At 43.6% G+C, this 21,113-nt stretch overlaps 1 protein-coding gene across 1 annotated transcript in view; it reads right to left on the reverse strand.

Annotated features, from left to right (window-relative positions):
• The window catches only part of LOC138286610 (ICOS ligand-like), a 240,243-nt gene that overhangs the window by 70,589 nt on the left and 148,541 nt on the right, over positions 1 to 21,113 (reverse strand). Inside the window, exon 2 of the mRNA XM_069227041.1 lies at positions 619 to 659. Within this exon, the coding sequence (XP_069083142.1) occupies positions 619 to 659 (41 nt within the window). The remainder of the gene's footprint in view (positions 1 to 618; positions 660 to 21,113) is intronic.

Consider the following 21,113-nt stretch of genomic DNA (forward strand, 5'->3'; position numbering starts at 1 on the left):
GGCCAAACCCTGTCCACATGCTTTGGTTCACAAATACATTCAAAATCACCTTCTCCTCACTCACCAGACCCCCTCCCTCACTCAGTGAATTTACTTCCACTGAACAATTGGCCCTCCAGACTCGTAAGCCCATGAGGCAGACATTCAACAGTGTAAGCCAGTGGTTCCCAACCTTTTGACTTCTGTGGACCCCCATTTTATCAATACTGGAGCCCGGGAACCCCCACTGAATCAATATTGGAACACGGGAACCCCCGAGGAGTCATTACTGATAGCTGGGACCTAATATTATTAAATGTTTTAAGCAGCCGCGGACCCCCTGAGGAGGCTTCGCGGACCCCCAGGGGTCCCCGGCCCACAGGTTGGGAACCACTGGTGTAAGCACCTACACCGTGAAACCAGAGTCCTGCTTCAATCGGCCATCAAAATCTACCTACTGGTTTGAGCGGAAGGGCAGTCAGCCATTAAGCTTTTGTTGTTTCTGAGCATCCCTGGTGCTTTCAAGCATCGCTCTGCACCGTCGTAGCCAGGACTCGCTAAGGATTGCTTTCAAGTGTCTCTGGCGTCAATATCAGCTTTTAAGTCGGTATCCCTGATCAGAAAGCATGCGTAACTTACCAACGCCCGTCAGCCAGAGGAGCAGCAGCAGAAGCCGAGACCTGAAACCAGAGAGGAAAAATGTAACTCAAGCCAGGTACACAATCTCGCTTCAGTTAAAAAACATAACACTAATCACAACAGTAATTTCAGTCTGCATTAAATCGATCATTTTAACGATTGATACCTCAGTTATTTAAGAGTCAAAAAGAACATTGTTCATCCAATTTACCATAACCTATTGGTTTATTCCTAACTGTCTCTGGGAATCAGTGATTTGTTTCATGTATTTGCCCAGTTTTATAGAGCTTCCTACATACCTGCATGCCAGACAGCCTCAAACCAGAGCCCCCTTTGAGAGCATCTCCTGAGCACCTGGTCAATTTGGTTTTAAACTATTTTTGTCTTTAGGATTCTATGCAGAGAGGGGGGCAATGCATTCTGCAACACAGAACTGAAGACAATGCTCCCATTAGTTAATCCGGAAGCGCACAGAAGCCACAGTTGTGTCACTTACATTCTGCTCTTCTAATTTCCCCTGTGTTTTAAGAGGATCCAGCAAGGACACTCTGTTTTTAGGTCGATCGTGCAAGCGTTATAATCTATCAGCGGGCTTTTAGCAGCCCCCCGCACGCCTATCGCTATCACTCATTCCTGGGCTTCCCTTTCAAAAATACTTTATAATTTGAAAATGCTTTACGTTTGTCCCTCCTTGGGGTAGTTTTGTCACCGCCTTGGACATCGACCCTGTTACATGGATAATTGCACGTTTGCCGACACGTTTGACTATGAGCGAACTTCTTTTTCCTTTTGTGTCTCTCCATTGCGCTCATGCTTATGGCAGCCATGTCACTTTGAATCGGCTTGCTTATGTGAACTTTTTTACTTTTTATTTTCAACTTATGTGGCAATGAAGACCCATTTAGGAATTTGCAATGCTAATAGCTCTAACTCGAGCAAACATGAGACCCACTGCATTGCATATGCTTGATTTTTCAAGATCGGCGGGCCGCGACCTGGAATGATTGTTTATCCTTCCTTAATGGCCTCCCTTCCTCTTGTATTCCTTATGTGTTCTTCTTGGGGCAAATGTGCCTCTTTTTTTCTTTGTTTTTCACAGGGTGTGGGGTGGGGGGTAAGTGGTGGTGGGCACATGCAGCCACCCCTCCTGGCTATGCCACTTGTTGAAATCCTGCAGCTGTTGCTGTGTGGAAATCCAGTGAAGGGACCCACACTGTGGTATGAGTGGGAAAAGGGCCACATGCCACCCCAGAACATTCTGTGCAGTCAACTTTGGAGTGCGGTTATTCCTTCACTTTTGCTAAGGAATTTGTGTTTCATATAAAACGGTGTGGCCCTCTGTAAACCTGCACCGCTACAGAAAGCGCGCCAATATACGCCAGCTGGGGACGAAATCAACTTTGCATCGGTAAGAAAACAGCCGTGAGCAGCCACCATTTCAGAGGAAAAGTATACTGACAGCTCCCGGACTTGTGTAATTTACACAGAGTAACTGGAGAGGAGCATTTCGCAACACAGTACCAGGTAAGCGTGAATCATTTCCCTGTTGTGGGTTAAAAGCGGAGCCGTGAGACGAAACTTGCTACATTGTATTTGCAAAAATAGATTAACACGGCCGAAGTTCTGTTGCTGTAACAAAGGGGAGGTTAAAGGGCTTTTTTGTTCGCATTACTCACTCTATGCATACTGGAGCTTGAAAGTAATGGATTTAAGAGTTGAGAAACGGAGGTTAATGGCAGAGGAAGTGTTCAAGAAAATTACAATAAATTCACAATCTAGCAATGAAGGAACAAGTCAAGGACTTTCCAATGTTAAAACTAAGTTACGTGAATGGGAGAAACTATCTCGTAAAGAAATTAACAAATGGTGGGAGGTCTTAACTTTAAGAAAATATGTTGAAGTGAATCGAATACCTAGAGGCCTTAGAATAAGGATCCTGCCCCGTTATCAAGATGCAAGCAGTGCTTTATTGGAGGAATGAGGCACACACATTTTGGACTCTTCCAAAGGATTAATTGTCATCTTAATTAAGCATGCAGAAATAGCATTGGAAAAAATCCAAAATGAGTTAAAAAGTCTGGAACAAGATTTGGGATCTTTGACTTTAACAGAAGAAGAAAGAAAAATAAAAAATGTTATAGGTCTTAAGATACAAAAACATGAGGAAACGGTTATAGCACGTAAGCAATTCAAATTTCAGAGAGACAAACAGGACTATGAGGAAGGACAAATGTTTACATTTGTGAGGAAATTTCATAGCACTAAACAAGGGCAATAAACAGATTTGTTGCCATTTGAAAAATCGACATATTCAAGCACTGAATCTTTATCTATGGACAATGATACTAGTGAAGTTGAAGAGGGGTGTTCAACAACACTTGAAACAAATTCAACTCTGTTAAACGAAATGCGCCTCGCCCTTCAACAACAATCAAAAGACCAACAAGTCAGCAGGCGAGGAAAGGGACGAGGTCGGGCGCATGAAAAACAAATGCACAAGAAGGGGACGGGGAGGCAAATCAAAGAAATACCAGAGCGAAAACGGCAACATTATTAAAAAATTAAATGTAATAAATTTATCGAACAGAATCATGTCAACACAAGAAGAGTCTCTTTTGAAAAAAGTTTTACATTTTTGCCCCGCTATTAATATTGATTTAGTACAGACACGGATTGACTTATACAAATACATACGAAAAATTAAATTGGCTAAGCTTTACAAAGATAAAAATCAAACTGGTAAAACAAATCTAAAAACACCAACATGTGAGCTAACAGCACAAGATAAAGACACTCTAATGACCCTAATAAATTTGGATTGCACACAAGATAAAGAGCTTATCAGTGAACAAGAGGCAATAGTGCCGTTAGGAGCAGGTTTAACTAAAAAAAGACCTAAATCCAGGTTTTGCCCAGCATTAGCAGGTGGTAATAAATTTGATCTTTTTGCTGAGGTTGTGGTTAATGATTTATACAAAACAAAATGGAATCAATGCAAAAATAATCTATCAACAACAGAGGTGCAAACCCTCCGCAATCTACAAATGGATGAAACTGTGGTAATTAAACCTGCAGATAAAGGCGGCAATGTGGTAATCCAAACCCCAAAAAATTATGTTCAGGAAGCAATGCGTCAATTATCTGATACCACCTATTATAAACCAATAAATGTCAATCCTACGAAACAACTAACAGTTACATTTCAAACATATTTAAGGACTTGGGCAGATCAGGGTCTAATTGATCAGGATGAAGCAAAATATTTAACTGTGGAATATCCCATTACTCCCACAATTTATTTTCTCCCCAAAATTCACAAAAATTCTATAAAACCTCCAGGAAGACCAATAGTTTCAGCAAATGCGTCCATATTGGAACCTATATCCATTGATTTCTTTCTAGAGCCGGCTGCACGAAATTTAAATTCATATTTAAAGGATACAGGGGACCTTTTGAGACATCTGGAAGGAATACCGTGGCAGGCAACTTAAAAACTGATAACGATGGATGTGATCTCTTTATATACTAATATTGAACATCAAATAGGCATTCAGGCATGCAGATATTTCTTAAGTCAAAGGAATATTCACTTTGCTCAACATAATGAAATGCTTTTAGAAATGATCAATCTTTGCCTCACTAATATTTTTTTTCAGTTTGATCACCAGCTATTCCTACAACTAAAAGGGAAAGCTATAAGCTTCTCCTTCTCTCCAAATTTTGCAAACCTAACAATGGGTTGGTTTGAACCAGAGGTCTTGGCCTCAAGTGATCCCGGCAGGGGGGGGGGCAAACTCTGGTCAAAATAAATATTACACAGTTAACAGGCCTTTGTTTTAAGCAGAAGCATGTTATTGCAGTTTTAAAAAGGTAACAGTACCTAACTGCAATGTTTAAATAGGTTTAGACATATTTAAACATTGCCATCTTTCAAAAATAATTGTGAAAAATTCTGAGAGGGGGCCCAAAGATTTATATTTTTCATCTGGGGGGCGCGGCATTAAAAAGTTTGAAGACCACTGGTTTGAACAAAGAATTGCTTGGGCGGAAGAAAATGAAGAATCCCAACAGAAAGTGGTAAGTTGGTTTAGATTTATTGATGATCTTTTTCTAATTTGGGATGGCACAGAAATGGAGTTTAAAGAATATTTTGATATCTTAAATAACACTTCGGCAAAATTGCATTTACATAAGAAATCAGCACCATGAGAGTGACCTTTCTGGACACAGAAATTTACATAAAAGAAGGTGCAATACATACCACATTACACAGAAAGACCACAGCAACCAATTCTGTGTTACATGCCAGCAGGTTTCATCCACCCAATACAAAATAGAGCATACCATACGGTGAATTTTTAAGTATCAAGAGAATCTGTTCAGAATCTGGAGAATTTAAAAAACATCTCAAAGCCTCAGAAGAAATGTTTATCGCTAGACAATATCCAATCAAATGTATTAACAAGGCAAAACAGAGAGTTGAAGAGGTTTCAAGAGTGGAATTAGTCCAGAGAACAAATCTTCGGCATAAAAGAGAATCAGATGAACAAATACGATTCATCACAACATATTCCAGTAGTGCCTTTCAAATACGCAAAATCCTTGTAAAACATTGGCCTCGTCTTCAAATGGATTCTACAATAAGAGAAATTATGGGAGATTATCCTAAAGTGACCTTCAGGAGAGCATCAAATCTACGCGATAAAATAACAAAAAGTCATTTCAGTTCCTGGAAAAAGGGAAACTGGCTACAAAAACCAGGTTTCTGGAAATGTGGGAACTGTAAAGCGTGCAGGATTGCTAAAAACATAAAAGTATACATCACAGGTAAAGGAGGCAAAAAAATGGATCAAACAACATATAACTTGTAAGAGCCGATTCACTGTATATGTTATTGAATGCCCCTGTGGCTTGAAATATGTGGGGAGTACCATTTGTGAGAACAAGAAAAGAATATTGGAACACATTTGTGCAACCATTAATGTAGACGGAAGCTATGCCACGGCTAAACACATGGAACAAGCACATGATAGTCAATGGGAAACTATGCCATTTTATGTAATTGACCAAGTACCCATTAATGAACGAACAGGGGACAGGGAAAGGAAATTATGACAGCTAGAGTCAAGATACATTTTAGAGATTCGCACCTTGACCCCTTGGGGAATGAACCTGGACGAAGAATTATTTGTACATTTGTGAATGGTTGAACAATATCTCGCCAATAACAAAGACTCCATATATTTTCATACATGTCTTTTTATATATGTTTTTATGCATAGTGTATATAGGATCTTTATAACCATAAAACATGTCAGATATGGTGAAAGTTACCCCATAAATGTGCTGGATACCTTTTAGTCTATTAACATTGTGAAACATAACATATGGCTTCATTGATAATCAGCGCATGAAGAAATTGGGGTAAAAGACATACAAAAATACATAAATATAGCTTATGGGTGGCAACTACTATATCCACAATGCAATAGGATGCACAGTGCTCACTGATTGTTACATTTGGATTTGCTATTGCATGTTTTATGAGGTTTGGAGAGCAATTATGCTTGTTTAATGTTTAATCTTTACAAACGTGCGTATGTAAATTAAGTTTGCAAATAGGAGTTATGAGCATGTTTAAATTCTAAATTGTGGATATAAAAACGGAAGCAAGGGGTCACAACCAGCAATGCCTGTGAACAAGATCTTGGAGACCGAAATGCGTTGGGCGGCATTGCGTTGAATATAATCGAAATTAAACCCAGAAATAAAGGAGCATTACATACGTCAACTTTGGAGTGCGGTTATTCCTTCACTTTTGCTAAGGAATTTGTGTTTCATATAAAACGGTGTGTCCCACCGTAAACCTGCGCCGCTACAGAAAGCGCACCAATACACACCAGCTGGGGACGAAATCCACTATATATATATATATATATATATATATATATATATATTATGTATTTAATGATTTTTAGTATAATATCCCAGCAAACAGGTAAGAGAATATTCTAGGAATGATTACAGTGTAGCGATCTTTCCCTTGGGCTTGTCAGAGGCAGTACCCAACACCATTCCTTATGAGGGTAATCAGTGACATTTTATGTACCAAAAAACCTATCTCTAGGATTGAATACTGAAAAATAGCAATGCACCCTCAAATGCCTATTGAGTTGAACATATGCTCTTTACAATCAATGTGTCAGTCCTATTGCATTTATCAAAACTTTTCATAATAAACATATCAGACCTATAGCACCAGAAATATTTTTCCTAATGAACCAATGAGGCCTGTAGTGGTTAGCAGTTATCAATGGTTAATCCCCATAAGCAAATGAGGCCTCCTGTACTGAGTGTAAGGTTTCCCCAAAGGCAACCATCGGGCATACTGTCTTAAAATGACATAGTATACAAAGCTTCAGTTGGCAAAGGAAAATTAAATCTCTCCTTAAAGGATTCTGACAGTACAAATCTTCTATTCCCATAGATTGTCAGAGGAGGTAACCAGCACCAAAACCCTTGACTACTATGGTAATCTGTGAGATTCATGTAGCACTCTGTAGGATTTAATTCAGAGTAATACCAATCCACTATTAAATGCCTATTGACTTTAAGGAATGCTTTTCACAATCCATATGTCAGGTCTATTGCCTTTATCATAACTTTTCATTTTAAACAGTCAAGCATGCAATCTATATCATCAGCTTGTCATCAAAACCAACTCAGACCTACTGTGTTGGTTTATAAAACGTCCCTCAAGGCAACCCTTAGGTATACCATAATATAATTATAAATATGTACAAAATTAAGGTGTCAGAACAATAAAAAATCCCTAATAATAGAGTCTAATAAAGATGACCAAGTGCAAATTGAATAGCTACATGGTTCTTCAAGTGATTCACCAACACCAAAACCCCTGCGTACTACAGTAATCTATGACTTTCCATGTAACAAAATATCTTTCTGCAGACTTTACAAAGTGCAGTAACAATCTACCCTGTAGGAAATTGCGTCACTGTTTGAGGGTCATGAAACATTACTCAAGCAGCAACCACAATTCTTGCCAGAGTGAAACACAAGCAAGCCTGAAATTAACCTGTGCTTAACCCTCTCGTAGATTGGCATGAAAGCAGTCAGGCTTAATTTAGAGGCAATGTGTAAAGTATTTATGCTGCTCACAAACAGTGATGTTGTGAAAACACAACACATTAAAAATTCAACACCAATTAAGAACAAGCATTTACACTGCAATAGGTCTTGCATTATCTTGAGGTAGAGCCATTGGCATTGTAAATGTATAACTTGACTTTTCTTGCCACATATATTTGTCAACCCTGCCTCATATTTTCATCTTTTCCTGCCATATAATTTCAGTGGCCCTGCATATAACTAAAATACTTCCATTTATCTTCTTCCTCTCTCTGCAGCAAAAAATTAAAATGTTGCTATTAAGCATCCTAATTTGCCATGCTAATTACAATAGAATACCACTTACACCACCCAATCATCAGAGTTGCTGACTGGCTAACACAATTCCCTAAAAAAAGACACAAGATGGCCACAGAGGAGAAATATACTAGAAGGGTCACCCAAACATATCAAGAGTGTTCAAACAGTCATAGTGTAATAAGGATGTTAAGTTGGTCTGAATCATGGCTATAAATGTAATAAGGAGTTATTATTAAAACATATACAATTATCATATAAACCTTTATCAGAAATAAACCTTTGTCATTAGACTGCAATGCTCAAAACACCATAACAAAAATACTATTTGTAACTGTAGGAAGGTGGCCTCTTTCTAGCCTTGTTACCCCCACTTTTGGCCTGTTTGTGAGTATATGTCAGGGTGTTTTCACTGTCTCACTGGGATCCTGCTAGCCAGGGCCCAGTGCTCATAGTGAAAACCCTATGTTGTCAGTGTGTTTGTTATGTGTCACTGGGATCCTGCTAGCCAGGACCCCAGTGCTCATAAGTTTGTGGCCTATATGTGTTCCCTGTGTGGTGCCTAACTGTCTCATTGAGGCTCTGCTAACCAGAACCTTAGTGGTTATGCTCTCCCTGCTTTCCAAATTTGTCACTGCAGGCTAGTGACTAAATTTACCAATTCACATTGGCATACTGGTACACCCATATAATTCCCTTGTATATGGTACTGAGGTACCCAGGGTATTGGGGTTCCAGGAGATCCCTATGGGCTGCAGCATTTATTTTGCCACCCATAGGGAGCTCTGACAATTCTTACACAGGCCTGCCACTGCAGCCTGCGTGAAATAACGTCCACGTTATTTCACAGCCATTTACAACTGCACATAAGTAACTTATAAGTCACCTTTATGTCTAACCTTCACCTGGTGAAGGTTGGGTGCAAAGTTACTTAGTGTGTGGGCACCCTGGCACTAGCCGAGGTGCCCCCACATCGTTCAGGGCAAATTCCCCAGAATTTGTGAGTGCGGGGACACCATTACACTTGTGCACTATACATAGGTCACTACCTATGTATAGCCTCACAATGGTAACTCCGAACATGGCCATGTAACATGTCTAAGATCATGAAATTGTCACCCCAATACCATTCTGGTATTGGGGTGCCAATTCCATGATCCCTTGGGTATCTAGCACAGAACCCGGGTACTGCCAAACTGCCTTTCCGGGGTCTCCAATGCAGCTGCTGCTGCTGCCAACCCCTCAGACAGGTTTCTGCCTTCCTGGGGTCCAGGCAGCCCTGGCCCAGGAAGGCAGAACAAAGGATTTCCTCTGAGAGAGGGTGTTACACCCTCTCCCTTTGGAAATAGGTGTGAAGGGCTGGGGAGGAGTAGCCTCCCCCAGCCTCTGGAATTGCTTTGATGGGCAAAGATGGTGCCAATTTCTACATAAGCCAGTCTACACCAGTTCAGGGATCCCCCAGCCCTGCTCTGGCGCGAAACTGGACAAAGGAAAGGGGAGGTGCCCAGAGCTCCTCCAGTGTGTCCCAGACCTCTGCCATCTTGGAAACAGAGGTGTTGGGGGTACACTGGACTGCTCTGAGTGGCCAGTGCCAGCAGGTGACGTCAGAGGCTCCTTCTGATAGGCTCTTACCTCTCTTGGTAGCCAATCCTCCTAACTTGGTAGCCAAACCTCCTTTTTTGGCTATTTAGGGTCTCTGCTTTGGGGAATTCTTCAGATAACGAATGCAAGAGCTCACCAGAGTTCCTCTGCATCTCCCTCTTCACCTTCTACCAAGGATCGACCGCTGACTGTTCCAGGACGCCTGCAAAACCGCAACAAAGTAGCAAGATGACTACCAGCAACATTGTAGCGCCTAATCCTGCCGGCTTTCTCGACTGTTTCCAGGTGGTGCATGCTCTGGGGGTAGCCTGCCTTCACCCTGCACCAGAAGCTCTGAAGAAATCTCCAGTGGGTTGACGGAATCTTCCCCCTGCTAACGCAGGCACCAAAAGACTGCATCACTGGTCCTCTAGGTCCCCTCTCATCCTGACGAGCGTGGTCCCTGGAACACAGCAACTTTGTCCAAGTGACTCTCACAGTCCAGTGACTCTTCAGTCCAAGTTTGGTGGAGGTAAGTCCTTGCCTACCCACGCGAGACTACAAAGCTGTGTACCGCGTGATGTGCAGCTGCTCCGGCTCCTGTGCACTCTTCCAGGATTTCCTTCGTGCACAGCCTAGCCTGGGTCCCCAGCACTCCGTCCTGTAGTGCACAACCTTCTGAGTTGTCCTCCAACGTCGTGGGACCCCCTTTTGTAACTTCGCGTGGAGTCCGGTTCACTCTTCTTCTAAGTGTCTGTTGGGGTACTTCTGCGGGTGCTGCCTGATTCTGTGAGGGCTCTCTGAGTTGCTGAGCGCCCCCTCTGTCACCTCCTCCAAAAGGCGACATCCTGGTCCTTCCTGGTCCTCAGCAGCACCCAAAAACCTCTACAGCAACCCTTGCAGCTAGCAAGGCTTGTTTGCAGTATTTCTGTGTGGGAACACCTCTGCAAGCTTCATCGCAACGTGGGACATCTGTCTTCCAAAGGAGAAGTTCCTAGTGCTCTTCTTTCTTGCACAACTCTAAGCTTCTTCCATCCGGAGGCAGCTTCCTTGCACCTTCATCTGGGGTTTCCTGGGCTCCTGCCCCCTCTGGACACTGTCGCGACTATTGGACTTGGTCCCCTTGCCTTGCAGGTCCTCAGGTCCGGAAATCCGTTGTCAGTACACTGCTGGTGTTTGTTCTTCCTGCAGAATCCCCCTATCACGACTATTGTGCTCTTTTGGGGTAGTAGGTGCACTTTACTCCTACTTTTCAGGGTCTTGGGGTGGGGTATCTTGGACACCCTGACTGTTTTCTTACAGTTCCAGTGACCCTCTACAAGCTCACATAGGTCTGGGGTCCAATCGTGATTCGCATTCCACTTTTGGAATACATGGTTTGTGTTGCCCCTATAACTATGCTTGCCTATTGCAACCTATTGTAATTCTGCACTGTTTGCATTACTTTTCTTGCTCTTACTTACCTAATTTTGGTTTGTGTACATATAACTTGTGTATATTACTTACCTTCTTACTGAGGGTACTCACTGAAATACTTGTGGCATATTGGCATAAAAATAAAGTACCTTTATTTTTAGTAACTCTGTGTATTGTGTTTTCTTATGATATTGTGCATATGATAAAAATGGTATAGTAGGAGCTTTGCATGTCTCCTAGTTCAGCCTAAGCTGCTTTGCCATAGCTACCTTCTATCAGCCTAAGCTGCTAGAAACACCTCTTCTACACTAATAAGGAATAACTGGACCTGGCACAAGGGGTCTACCTTTGGTACCCACTACAAGCCAGGCCAGCCTCCTACATTGGTTGTGCAGCGGTGGGATAAGTACTTGTAACTGCTTACCACTTTGTCATTTTGTACTTTTCATAAGAGAATCATATACCAAACAGTTCAGTGTATGTACACTTAACCAAAAAAGTTTGCTTTTCTTCTCTAAAACGTTTTAAAAAGTTCTGAAAAGTTTCCTACAACTTCTAAAAGTTTTCTAAAGGTTAGAAAAAGTTTTTTCTCTGTACTTTCAAAAAGTTCTGAAACTTTTTCTTTCCTCTCCCTATCTCTAAACCTTTTGCTATCATGTCTGTGGTAGATTCTGCTCCCAAAACTGTCACTGCTACTTATGACATTTTGAATTACAAGAGCTTAAGGAGTCTCTGCTTAGATAGAGGTTCAGTTATAGGAAAGAACCCTACAAAAGAGTTTCTGTTTAACATGCTTATGGTGGATGACCAGAACCAGTCTGGTCCATCCAATGAGAGGTTAATAGAAGCTTCCCAGTCTGACTCAGAGGAACCCCTTGAGGAAGCTGGGGAGGGTTCTGACAAGGGTCTGCCCCCTAGCAGGACACCTAGTAATGCTGGTTGTAATGGAGGGTCCCATCACAGTAGGGCATCCGTTATTCCTAGAGGCCAGGTTACCAGGGTCCAGACAGATAGGGACAGGTCCCCCTCTGAAGTTTCCAATTTGTCATCTGTGTCAAAGCATTCCCAACCCACCCACCATGAAGATAACTTGTTAGAAAGGGAACTCAAAAAGTTGAGGGTTGAAGAGACCAGACTGAAGCTTAAACAGCAACAGCTTTCCTTAGAAAGGGAATCCATAGACATTGAGAAGGAAAGAAAGAGGTTGGGGTTAGGACCCCATGGTGGCAGCAGCAGTATTCCTGATAGTAATCCTGTTAGAGAGCATGATTCCAGGAATCTGCACAAGATAGTCCCCCCTTACCAGGAGGGGGATGACATCAACAAGTGGTTTGCTGTACTTGAGAGGGCCTGTATGGTACAGTTGGTCCCTCAAAGGCAGTGGGCTGCTATTTTGTGGCTATCTTTCACTGGAAAGGGTAGGGATATGCTCCTTACTGTTAGAGAAAGTGAAGCTAACAACTACACAGTATTGAAGGATGCACTCTTGGATGGATTTGGCTTAACCACTGAACAATACAGGATTAAGTTCAGAGACACTAAGTTCAGAGACACCAATAAAGAGTCCTCTCAAGACTGGACAGATTTTGTGGACTGTTCAGTGAAGGCCTTGGAAGGGTGGTTACATGGCAGTAAGGTATCTGACTATGAAAGTCTGTATAATCTTATTCTGAGAGAGCATATTCTGAATAACTGTGTGTCTGATTTTTTGCACCAGTACTTGATAGACTCAGATCTGACCTCTCCCCAAGAATTGGAAAAGAAGGCAGACAAGTGGGTCAGAACAAGGGAGAACAGAAAAGTTCATACCGGGGGTGACAAGGATGTCAAGAAGAAAGATGGTGAGAAATCTCTGGATAAGCATGGGGATAAGGGTAAAACCAAAGATCCTTCTTCAAATCCTAAGCACTCTTCATGGGGTGAGGATAAATCAAATTCTTCCTCTTCTTCACAACATACAAACATTAAAAAGCCTTGGTGCTTTGTGTGTAAAAATAAAGGCCATAGGCCAGGGGATAAGTCCTGTCCAGGTAAAACCCCTGAGCCTACCACCACTAATACATCAAACTCTAGTGCCCCGAGCAGTAGTGTTAATAGTGGTGGGACTGCTGGCAACAGTCAAAATAAGGGTGTAGTTGGGTTCACTTATGGGTCCATCATAGACACTGGGGTAGTCAGTCCCAAGACAGTTTCTGTCACACCTGGTGGCATTGGCCTTGCCACACTGGCTGCTTGTCCCCTTACAATGGATAAGTACAGGCAGACAGTTTCAATAAATTGTGTTGAGGCCCAGGCCTACAGGGACACAGGTGCCAGTATCACTTTGGTGACTGAAAACCTAGTATCTCCTGAACACCACATCATTGGACAACAGTACAAGATTATTGATGTCCATAACTCCACTACGTTTTTTCCCTTAGCTATAGTTCAACTTAGTTGGGGTGGAGTTACTGGCCCTAAGCAGGTGGTGGCATCACCTAGATTACCTGTAGACTGTCTCTTAGGTAATGACCTAGAGACCTCAGGTTGGGCTGAGGTAGAGTTTCATACCCATGCAGCCATGCTGGTTATCCCTGAGGAATTGCTTCCTCTAATTTCAGCTGAAATGATAAAGCAAAGGAGAAGAAAAGGCCTGAAAACACAGGATCCTTCTCCAACAACAGGTAAAAAGGGCATCACAGTATCCCCTACCCACCCTGCCAGTCAGGATACCATTCCTGTGGTAGAATAAACCTCCCCTGGGGTGGCACCTGTACCAAGGGAACCATCAGCTGGCACAGCTAAACTCCCTGAGGTAAAAGTACCTCTCTGTGGGATAACCAATATTGGTGAGGAAAAGTGCACCATTTTAGTTAACATGGAGCACCCCTCCAACCGTCCCAGAGAAACTTTAGTGCAGAAACCCTGCACTGCCTCACAACACTTAGGACAGCAGCCCTGCCCTAGTGTGGAGTTAATATGACAGCATACCTGCCCTGCTCCAAATCAAGAGAAACAGCATCCCTGTTCTCTCTTACAGCCATATGGACAAAGTGTTTGCTCAGCTATGGCTTTATTGAGACAGCATCCCTGTCTGGCATTCTCATCACTTGATATAGGTCCAGTGGACAAATCCCACTGCTCTAAACTAAAACATACTAATAGGAACTCTGAAAATACAACTTCACATTGCTGGCTAGCTACAAAACTTCAAACAGGGTGGTTTACATCCCCAAAGGGAAGTAACCATATAGTGGATGATAAAGGGAGTAACCAAGCGACTGCAGAGCTACTCTCTACTTATCACCACTTAGACAATAAAGACTCAACTGGCCAAGGTTAGCCTAAATGTCCTTCGTTTGGGGGGGGGGGTGTAGGAAGGTAGCCTCTTTCTAGCCTTGTTACCCCCACTTTTAGCCTGTTTGTGAGTATATGTCAGGGTGTTTTCACTGTCTCACTGGGATCCTGCTAGCCAGGGCCCAGTGCTCATAGTGAAAACCCTATGTTGTCAGTGTGTTTGTTATGTGTCACTGGGATCCTGCTAGCCAGGACCCCAGTGCTCATACGTTTGTGGCCTATATGTGTTCCCTGTGTGGTGCCTAACTGTCTCACTGAGGCTCTGCTAACCAGAACCTCAGTGGTTACGCTCTCTCTGCTTTCTAAATTTGTCACTGCAGGCTAGTGACTAAATTTACCAATTCACATTGGCATACTGGTACACCCATATAATTCCCTTGTATATGGTACTGAGGTACCCAGGGTATTGGGTTCCAGGAGATCCCTATGGGCTGCAGCATTTCTTTTGCCACCCATAGGGAGCTCTGACAATTCTTACACAGGCCTGCCACTGCAGCCTGCGTGAAATAACATCCACGTTATTTCACAGCCATTTACCACTGCACATAAGTAACTTATAAGTCACCTATATGTCTAACCTTCACCTGGTGAAGGTTGGGTGCAAAGTTACTTAGTGTGTGGGCACCCTGGCACTAGCCAAGGTGCCCCCACATCATTCAGGGCAAATTCCCCGGACTTTGTGAGTGTGGGGACACCATTACACGCGTGCACTATACTTAGGTCACTACCTATGTATAGCGTCACAATGGTAACTCCGAACATGGCCATGTAACATGTCTAAGATCATGGAATTGTCCCCTCAATACCATTCTGGTATTGGGGGGACAATTCCATGATCCCACAGGTCTCTAGCACAGAACCCGGGTACTGCCAAACTGCCTTTCCGTGGTCTCCACTGCAGCTGCTGCCAACCCCTCAGACAGGTTTCTGCCCTCCTGGGGTCCAGGCAGCCCTAGCCCAGGAAGGCAGAACAAAGGACTTCCTCTGAGAGAGGGTGTAACACCCTCTCCCTTTCGAAATACTGTAGGTATGAGGGCTGGGGAGGAGTAGCCTCCCCCAGCCTCTGGAAATGCTTTGATGGGCACAGATGGTGCCCATCTCTGCATAAGCCAGTCTACACCAATTCAGGGATCCCCCAGCCCTGCTCTGGTGCGAAACTAGACAAAGGAAAGGGGAGGGACCACTCCCCTGACCTGCACCTCCCAGTGGAGGTGCCCAGAGCTCCTCCAGTGTGTCCCAGACCTCTGCCATCTTGGAAACAGAGGTGTTGGGGGCACACTGGACTGATCTAAGTGGCCAGTGCCAGCAGGTGATGTCAGAGGCTCCTTCTGATAGGCTCTTACCTCTCTTGGTAGCCAATCCTCCTAACTTGGTAGCCAAACCTCCTTTTTTGGCTATTTAGGGTCTCTGCTTTGGGGAATTCTTCAGATAACGAATGCAAGAGCTCCCCAGAGTTCCTCTGCATCTCTCTCTTCACCTTCTACCAAGGATCGACTGCTGACTGCTCCAGGACGCCTGCAAAACCGCAACAAAGTAGCAAGATGACTACCAGCAACATTGTAGCGCCTAATCCTGCCGGCTTTCTCGACTGTTTCCAGGTGGTGCACGCTCTGGGGGTAGCCTGCCTTCACCCTGCACCAGAAGCTCCGAAGAAATCTCCTGTGGGTCGACGGAATCTTCCCCCTGCTAACGCAGGCACCAAAAGACTGCCCTCTGCCCCCTGGTCCTCTGGGTCCCCTCTCATCCTGACGAGCGTGGTCCCTGGAACACAGCAACTCTGTCCAAGTGACTCCCACAGTCCAGTGACTCTTCAGTCCAAATTTGGTGGAGGTAAGTCCTTGCCTCCGCACGCTAGACTGCAAAGCTGTGTACCGTGTGATTTGCAGCTGCTCTGGCTCCTGTGCACTCTTCCAGGATTTCCTTCATGCACAGCCTAGCCTGGGTACCCAGCACTCCGTCCTGTAGTGCACAACCTTCTGAGTTGTCCTCCAACGCCGTGGGACACCCTTTTGTAACTTTGCGTGGACTCCGGTTCACTCTTCTTCTAAGTGCCTGTTGGGGTACTTCTCCGGGTGCTGCATGCTTCTGTGAGGGCTCGCTGGGTTGCTGAGCGCCCCCTCTGTCTCCTCCTCTAAAAAGCAACATCCTGGTCCTTCCTGGTCCTCAGCAGCACCCAAAAACCTCTACCGCGACCCTTGCAGCTAGCAAGGCTTGTTTGCGGCATTTCTGCGTGGAAAGACCTCTGCAAGCTTCATCGCGACGTTAGACATTTGTCTTCCAAAGGAGAAGTTCCTAGTCCTCTTCTTTCTTGCAGAACTCCAAGCTTCTTCCATCCAGAGGTAGCTTCCTTGCACCTTCATCTGGGGTTTCCTGGGCTCCTGACCCCCCCGGACACTGTCGTGACTATTGGATTTGGTCCCCTTGCCTTGCAGGTCCTCAGGTCTGGAAATCCGTTGTCAGTGCACTGCTGGTGTTTGTTCTTCCTGCAGAATCCCCCTATCACGACTATTATGCTCTTTTGGGGTAGTAGGTGCACTTTACTCCTACTTTTCAGGGTCTTGGGATGGGGTATCTTGGACACCCTGATTGTTTATTTACAGTCCCAGTGACCCTGTACAAGCTCACATAGGTCTGGGGTCCAATCGTGATTCGCATTCCACTTTTAGAGTATATGGTTTGTGTTGCCCCTATACCTATGCTTGCCTATTGCAACCTATTGTAATTCTACACTGTTTGCATTACTTTTTTGCTCTTACTTACCTAATTTTGGTTTGTGTACATATAACTTGTGTATATTACTTACCTTCTTACTGAGGGTACTCACTGAGATACTTGTGGCATATTGTCATAAAAATAAAGTACATTTATTTTTAGTAACTCTGTGTATTGTGTTTTCTTATGATATTGTGCATATGATAAAAGTGGTATAGTAGGAGCTTTGCATGTCTCCTAGTTCAGCCTAAGCTGCTTTGCCATAGCTACCTTCTATCAGCCTAAGCTGCTAGAAACACCTCTTCTACACTAATAAGGGATAACTGGACCTGGCACAAGGTGTAAGTACCTTTGGTATCCACAACAAGCCAGGCCAGCCTCCTACAGTAACAAACATGGTTATGTAATCATATTGTAGCCTCTAAAGGGCATAATCTTATGAAAAATCAGGTGAAAGTAATGCAGTGTAACCTAATATTTAGTCCCTAGAGAATATAGTGCATTACACATTTTCAAGGCTGGCAGGTCTTTTGCAATGATATTACAAACAAAGCTCATAAAACATAACATCTCTCAGCTATAAATCAAAAGTTCTAGCCATGAGAGAGCTCAAAAGGATAAAGAATGGTGGTATGAGTCATCATTTTGGAGTCCCCACTAACATAGAGTGGGGATCCAGAGACGATGTAGATACAAAAACACATCTTGCTGAATGTTTAGGTGGTGGTCCCACTGTCCTAAGACCACCACAGGCGGAGTTATGAGCAACTATGTTTGGTAAAAGTAATGCCCTACAAAGCATTATGTGGTAAGTTTTTCTGCCACAAATATTTTAGTATGTTGGTACGACTGTAACGCTTAGAACAGCCCCTAGAGAACACCACAATGAAAATAGCATTTGTAAGAAGCATGGTCATGTAACTATATAGTTAACCCCTAGAAAGCATAACCCCCACAAAAAAAAATAGTATTAAATAAGACAATGTAACCATATATTTAGCACCTAGAGGACATAGTGTATTAAACATTTTCAGGATAGCAGAACTGCAACAATGATATTACAAACAAGGCCCTTAAAAATACAAACTACTCTTAGCTGTAACACAAAAGCTCCAGCCATGAGCAAACTTAAAAAGGCACTCAATAGTGTGAGGGGGTTATTATTTTGCAGTCCCCAATGACCTAGTGTGGGGTCCCAGAGTTGACCTAGACAGAAAGAGTAAGTTGTGCTGAACGCTTTGGTGGTGCTCCCAATGACCTAGGACCACCACAGGCTGAGTTATGGGCAAAAATGTTTTGTCAAAGTAGTGCCCTGCAAGGCATTATGGGGCGAGTTTCCCAAGTGCAGTGAATATTGTAGTATCGGCTCTCCCATTGTGCTGGGAGAGCTCCTTTTGGTTTGAGGATTTCTGTTTTACGTAAAGCATGTACCCATTTAAAATATTTTAAGGGTAGAGCCACAAGAGACAAACTCTGATTAGGTAACTGTGAACACTGTGACCAGCGCTTCAATACTGCCAATCCAGTTCATGCTTTTGTGCCTGTTCGCACTGTAAGTGCCATGTCTGCCATGCAGCAGGAGGGGGAGAGACAAAAGAAAGAAAAAAACAGTTAGCGCACGCTGAAGTATATCGGCAATCGCGCAATAATACATGTCACAGGGGCAGTCTGCAAGGCGTGACAAAAACAGCCTGAAGGCAGGACAAACATAAAGCATTCACATGTGATATCAAGGGATTTTTGAAAGGCAAGCTCACGAACAAGTGAAAGTGATGGACATGAGATGGGTGTGGTTAAAAAGCCCACAACACTTACAACAGGTCAAAGAACTTGCACGCACAACCTAAAAGCAGTGCAGAAAATCTGAAAGTCAGGCTTGGTGGAAAACAAGCAGTAAACAAAAGGGCTGTCGAATCAGAACAAGCATTTGCAATGCAATAGGTCTCGCATTTGCTTGGGTTAGAGCTATTAGCATTGTAAATTCCTAACTGGACTTTTCTTGCCACACAAACTGAAAATAAAAAGTAAAGCTGTTGACATAAGTGAGCTGATTCAAAGTGCCATGGCAGCCATGAGCACAAAGGAGAGACACAATAGGAAAAAGAAGTTCGCTCGTTGTCAAAGTTATCGACAAAAGTGTAATTGCCCATGTAAGTGTCGATGGCGAAGAAGGTAACAAAACCGCCCTAACGAGGGATAAACATAAAGCAGTTACCAAAGAAAACCAAAGATTTTTGAAAGGCAAGCCCATGAACGAGTTATAGTGATGGGCTTGCGGTGGGTGTGGTTAATAGCCCAGATACATACCAACACGTCGGAAAAGCAGCGCTTGCGCGCTGCTGTGCTCGACCTAATTATTATTGTTTTCTGGCCTGAAACATCGGCCCCGTCATGAGATTTACAGGTGCGTTTGAATTAAAAAGAATTGACTCCAATACCAAAAGTACTGTCAATAAAAATGCTTCATATAAAATACCAGGTGCCCTCGGGGTTTGGTTCTGCCGGGAGCTTTGCTGGCTTCCCTTGTAAGTTAAGATGCAGGAAAATCTTGTAAGAGCCGCAGGGGAGGTTAGCAAACCGCTGCCTTTAAGGTTAACAATAACTTTTGTTACTTAGTCATTTGGAGTGTGTTGCTTGAAATCACCACACAGCAATCACGTATGCCTTTGTTAACGCTTTTGAATCTAGCCACGCAGGTCTGCAGCTTATGAAATTGATCTGCCATAGTATTTACGCCTCGACCCAAAAGTCAAACACAATCTGTTCCACATAGTAACAGTAACATGATGCAAATTTCATGGCACTCAATGTACGCAAAATATCTGCTCAAGGTAGCAATTACTGAGTGCAGAGAGGCGTGAGAGAGACACGCATTGCATTAACCGGAAAACAACACAGGAAGGAACGGTGTTGTATTTCTTGTGTTGTCCAGTTGTCGCTGTAAGAACCAGTTCCTTTGAGTGGTGATAGGAAGTTTATCAAAACCTGCATGGCCCTGCCAGGACGTGACTCAGCGTGTCTGGAGGTGGATCTCATCCAACTCTCTCAAGGTCGGCCCAGACTTTGTTTCAATATTCCTGGCACAAACGTCTTAACACTTAAGGATAAAATAAAAGTTGGAGAATGCAGGGCTGTAAAAGGTAGTCAGAGGTACCAAGCAATCATTAACTGTTAAACTGTTATTAAGTTATCTTTTTATATGAAGTGGGCAACTGTCTTGCACCAACAACAAGGAACGACGTGGGAGGGGTGGTGGGGGTGGCACAGACGAAGAGGAAACTGCGTAACAGGAGGGAGGTGCTGGGTGACTGCAGTGCGAGCCGATTCAAAGCACCATAGCCTCCATGAGCATGAGCGTGAAGGAGCGACACAGAAGAAAGTAGTTCGCTCACATAAAACATCTGCAATCGTGCGATAATCCATGTAATGGTCAGTCTGCAAGGCGGTAACAAAACCACCTTAAGGCGGGACAAACGTAAAGCATTTACCAATGCCCTCAGGGGATTTTTGAAAGGCAAGCTCACGAATGAAAGTGATGGGCGTGACATGGGCATCATTAAAAGCCCACAATACTTACAACAGGTCGGAAGCGCTTGCACTATCGACCTGAAAATAAAGTAAAATTTAACAAATTAATTTACACCAAAACAGCAAAAGTCCAATCAGTAGATTCGGAAATATGCAATTTTAAAGGTTTAAGTGAAAATAGTGCTTAAAAGCACAAAGAACCAACTGTGGTTTTCTGGTTGCGCCAGACCGGGACAAAGTCTGGCCAACTTTGATGGGGTGTGGACAGGGGTTAGGGACAAAGTTAGGCCCGCTGAACAAAGAACCTTAACCTTAACCTTGTGGAGCTTTGTGAGGTCCTGCATCAAGGACACATCCTGAGCGGTGAGCCAGGGCTGCGTTGCGAGGGTCTGTGTCGAGGACGCATCACGCAGTGGTGGATCTGAAGCACTGCATAGCAGCTATGCAAGATCCTGTATCAAAAATGCATCACGCAG

This window comes from Pleurodeles waltl, chromosome 3_2 (assembly GCF_031143425.1).
Source record: "Pleurodeles waltl isolate 20211129_DDA chromosome 3_2, aPleWal1.hap1.20221129, whole genome shotgun sequence".
In the NCBI taxonomy this organism is placed as follows: Eukaryota; Metazoa; Chordata; class Amphibia; order Caudata; family Salamandridae; genus Pleurodeles; species Pleurodeles waltl.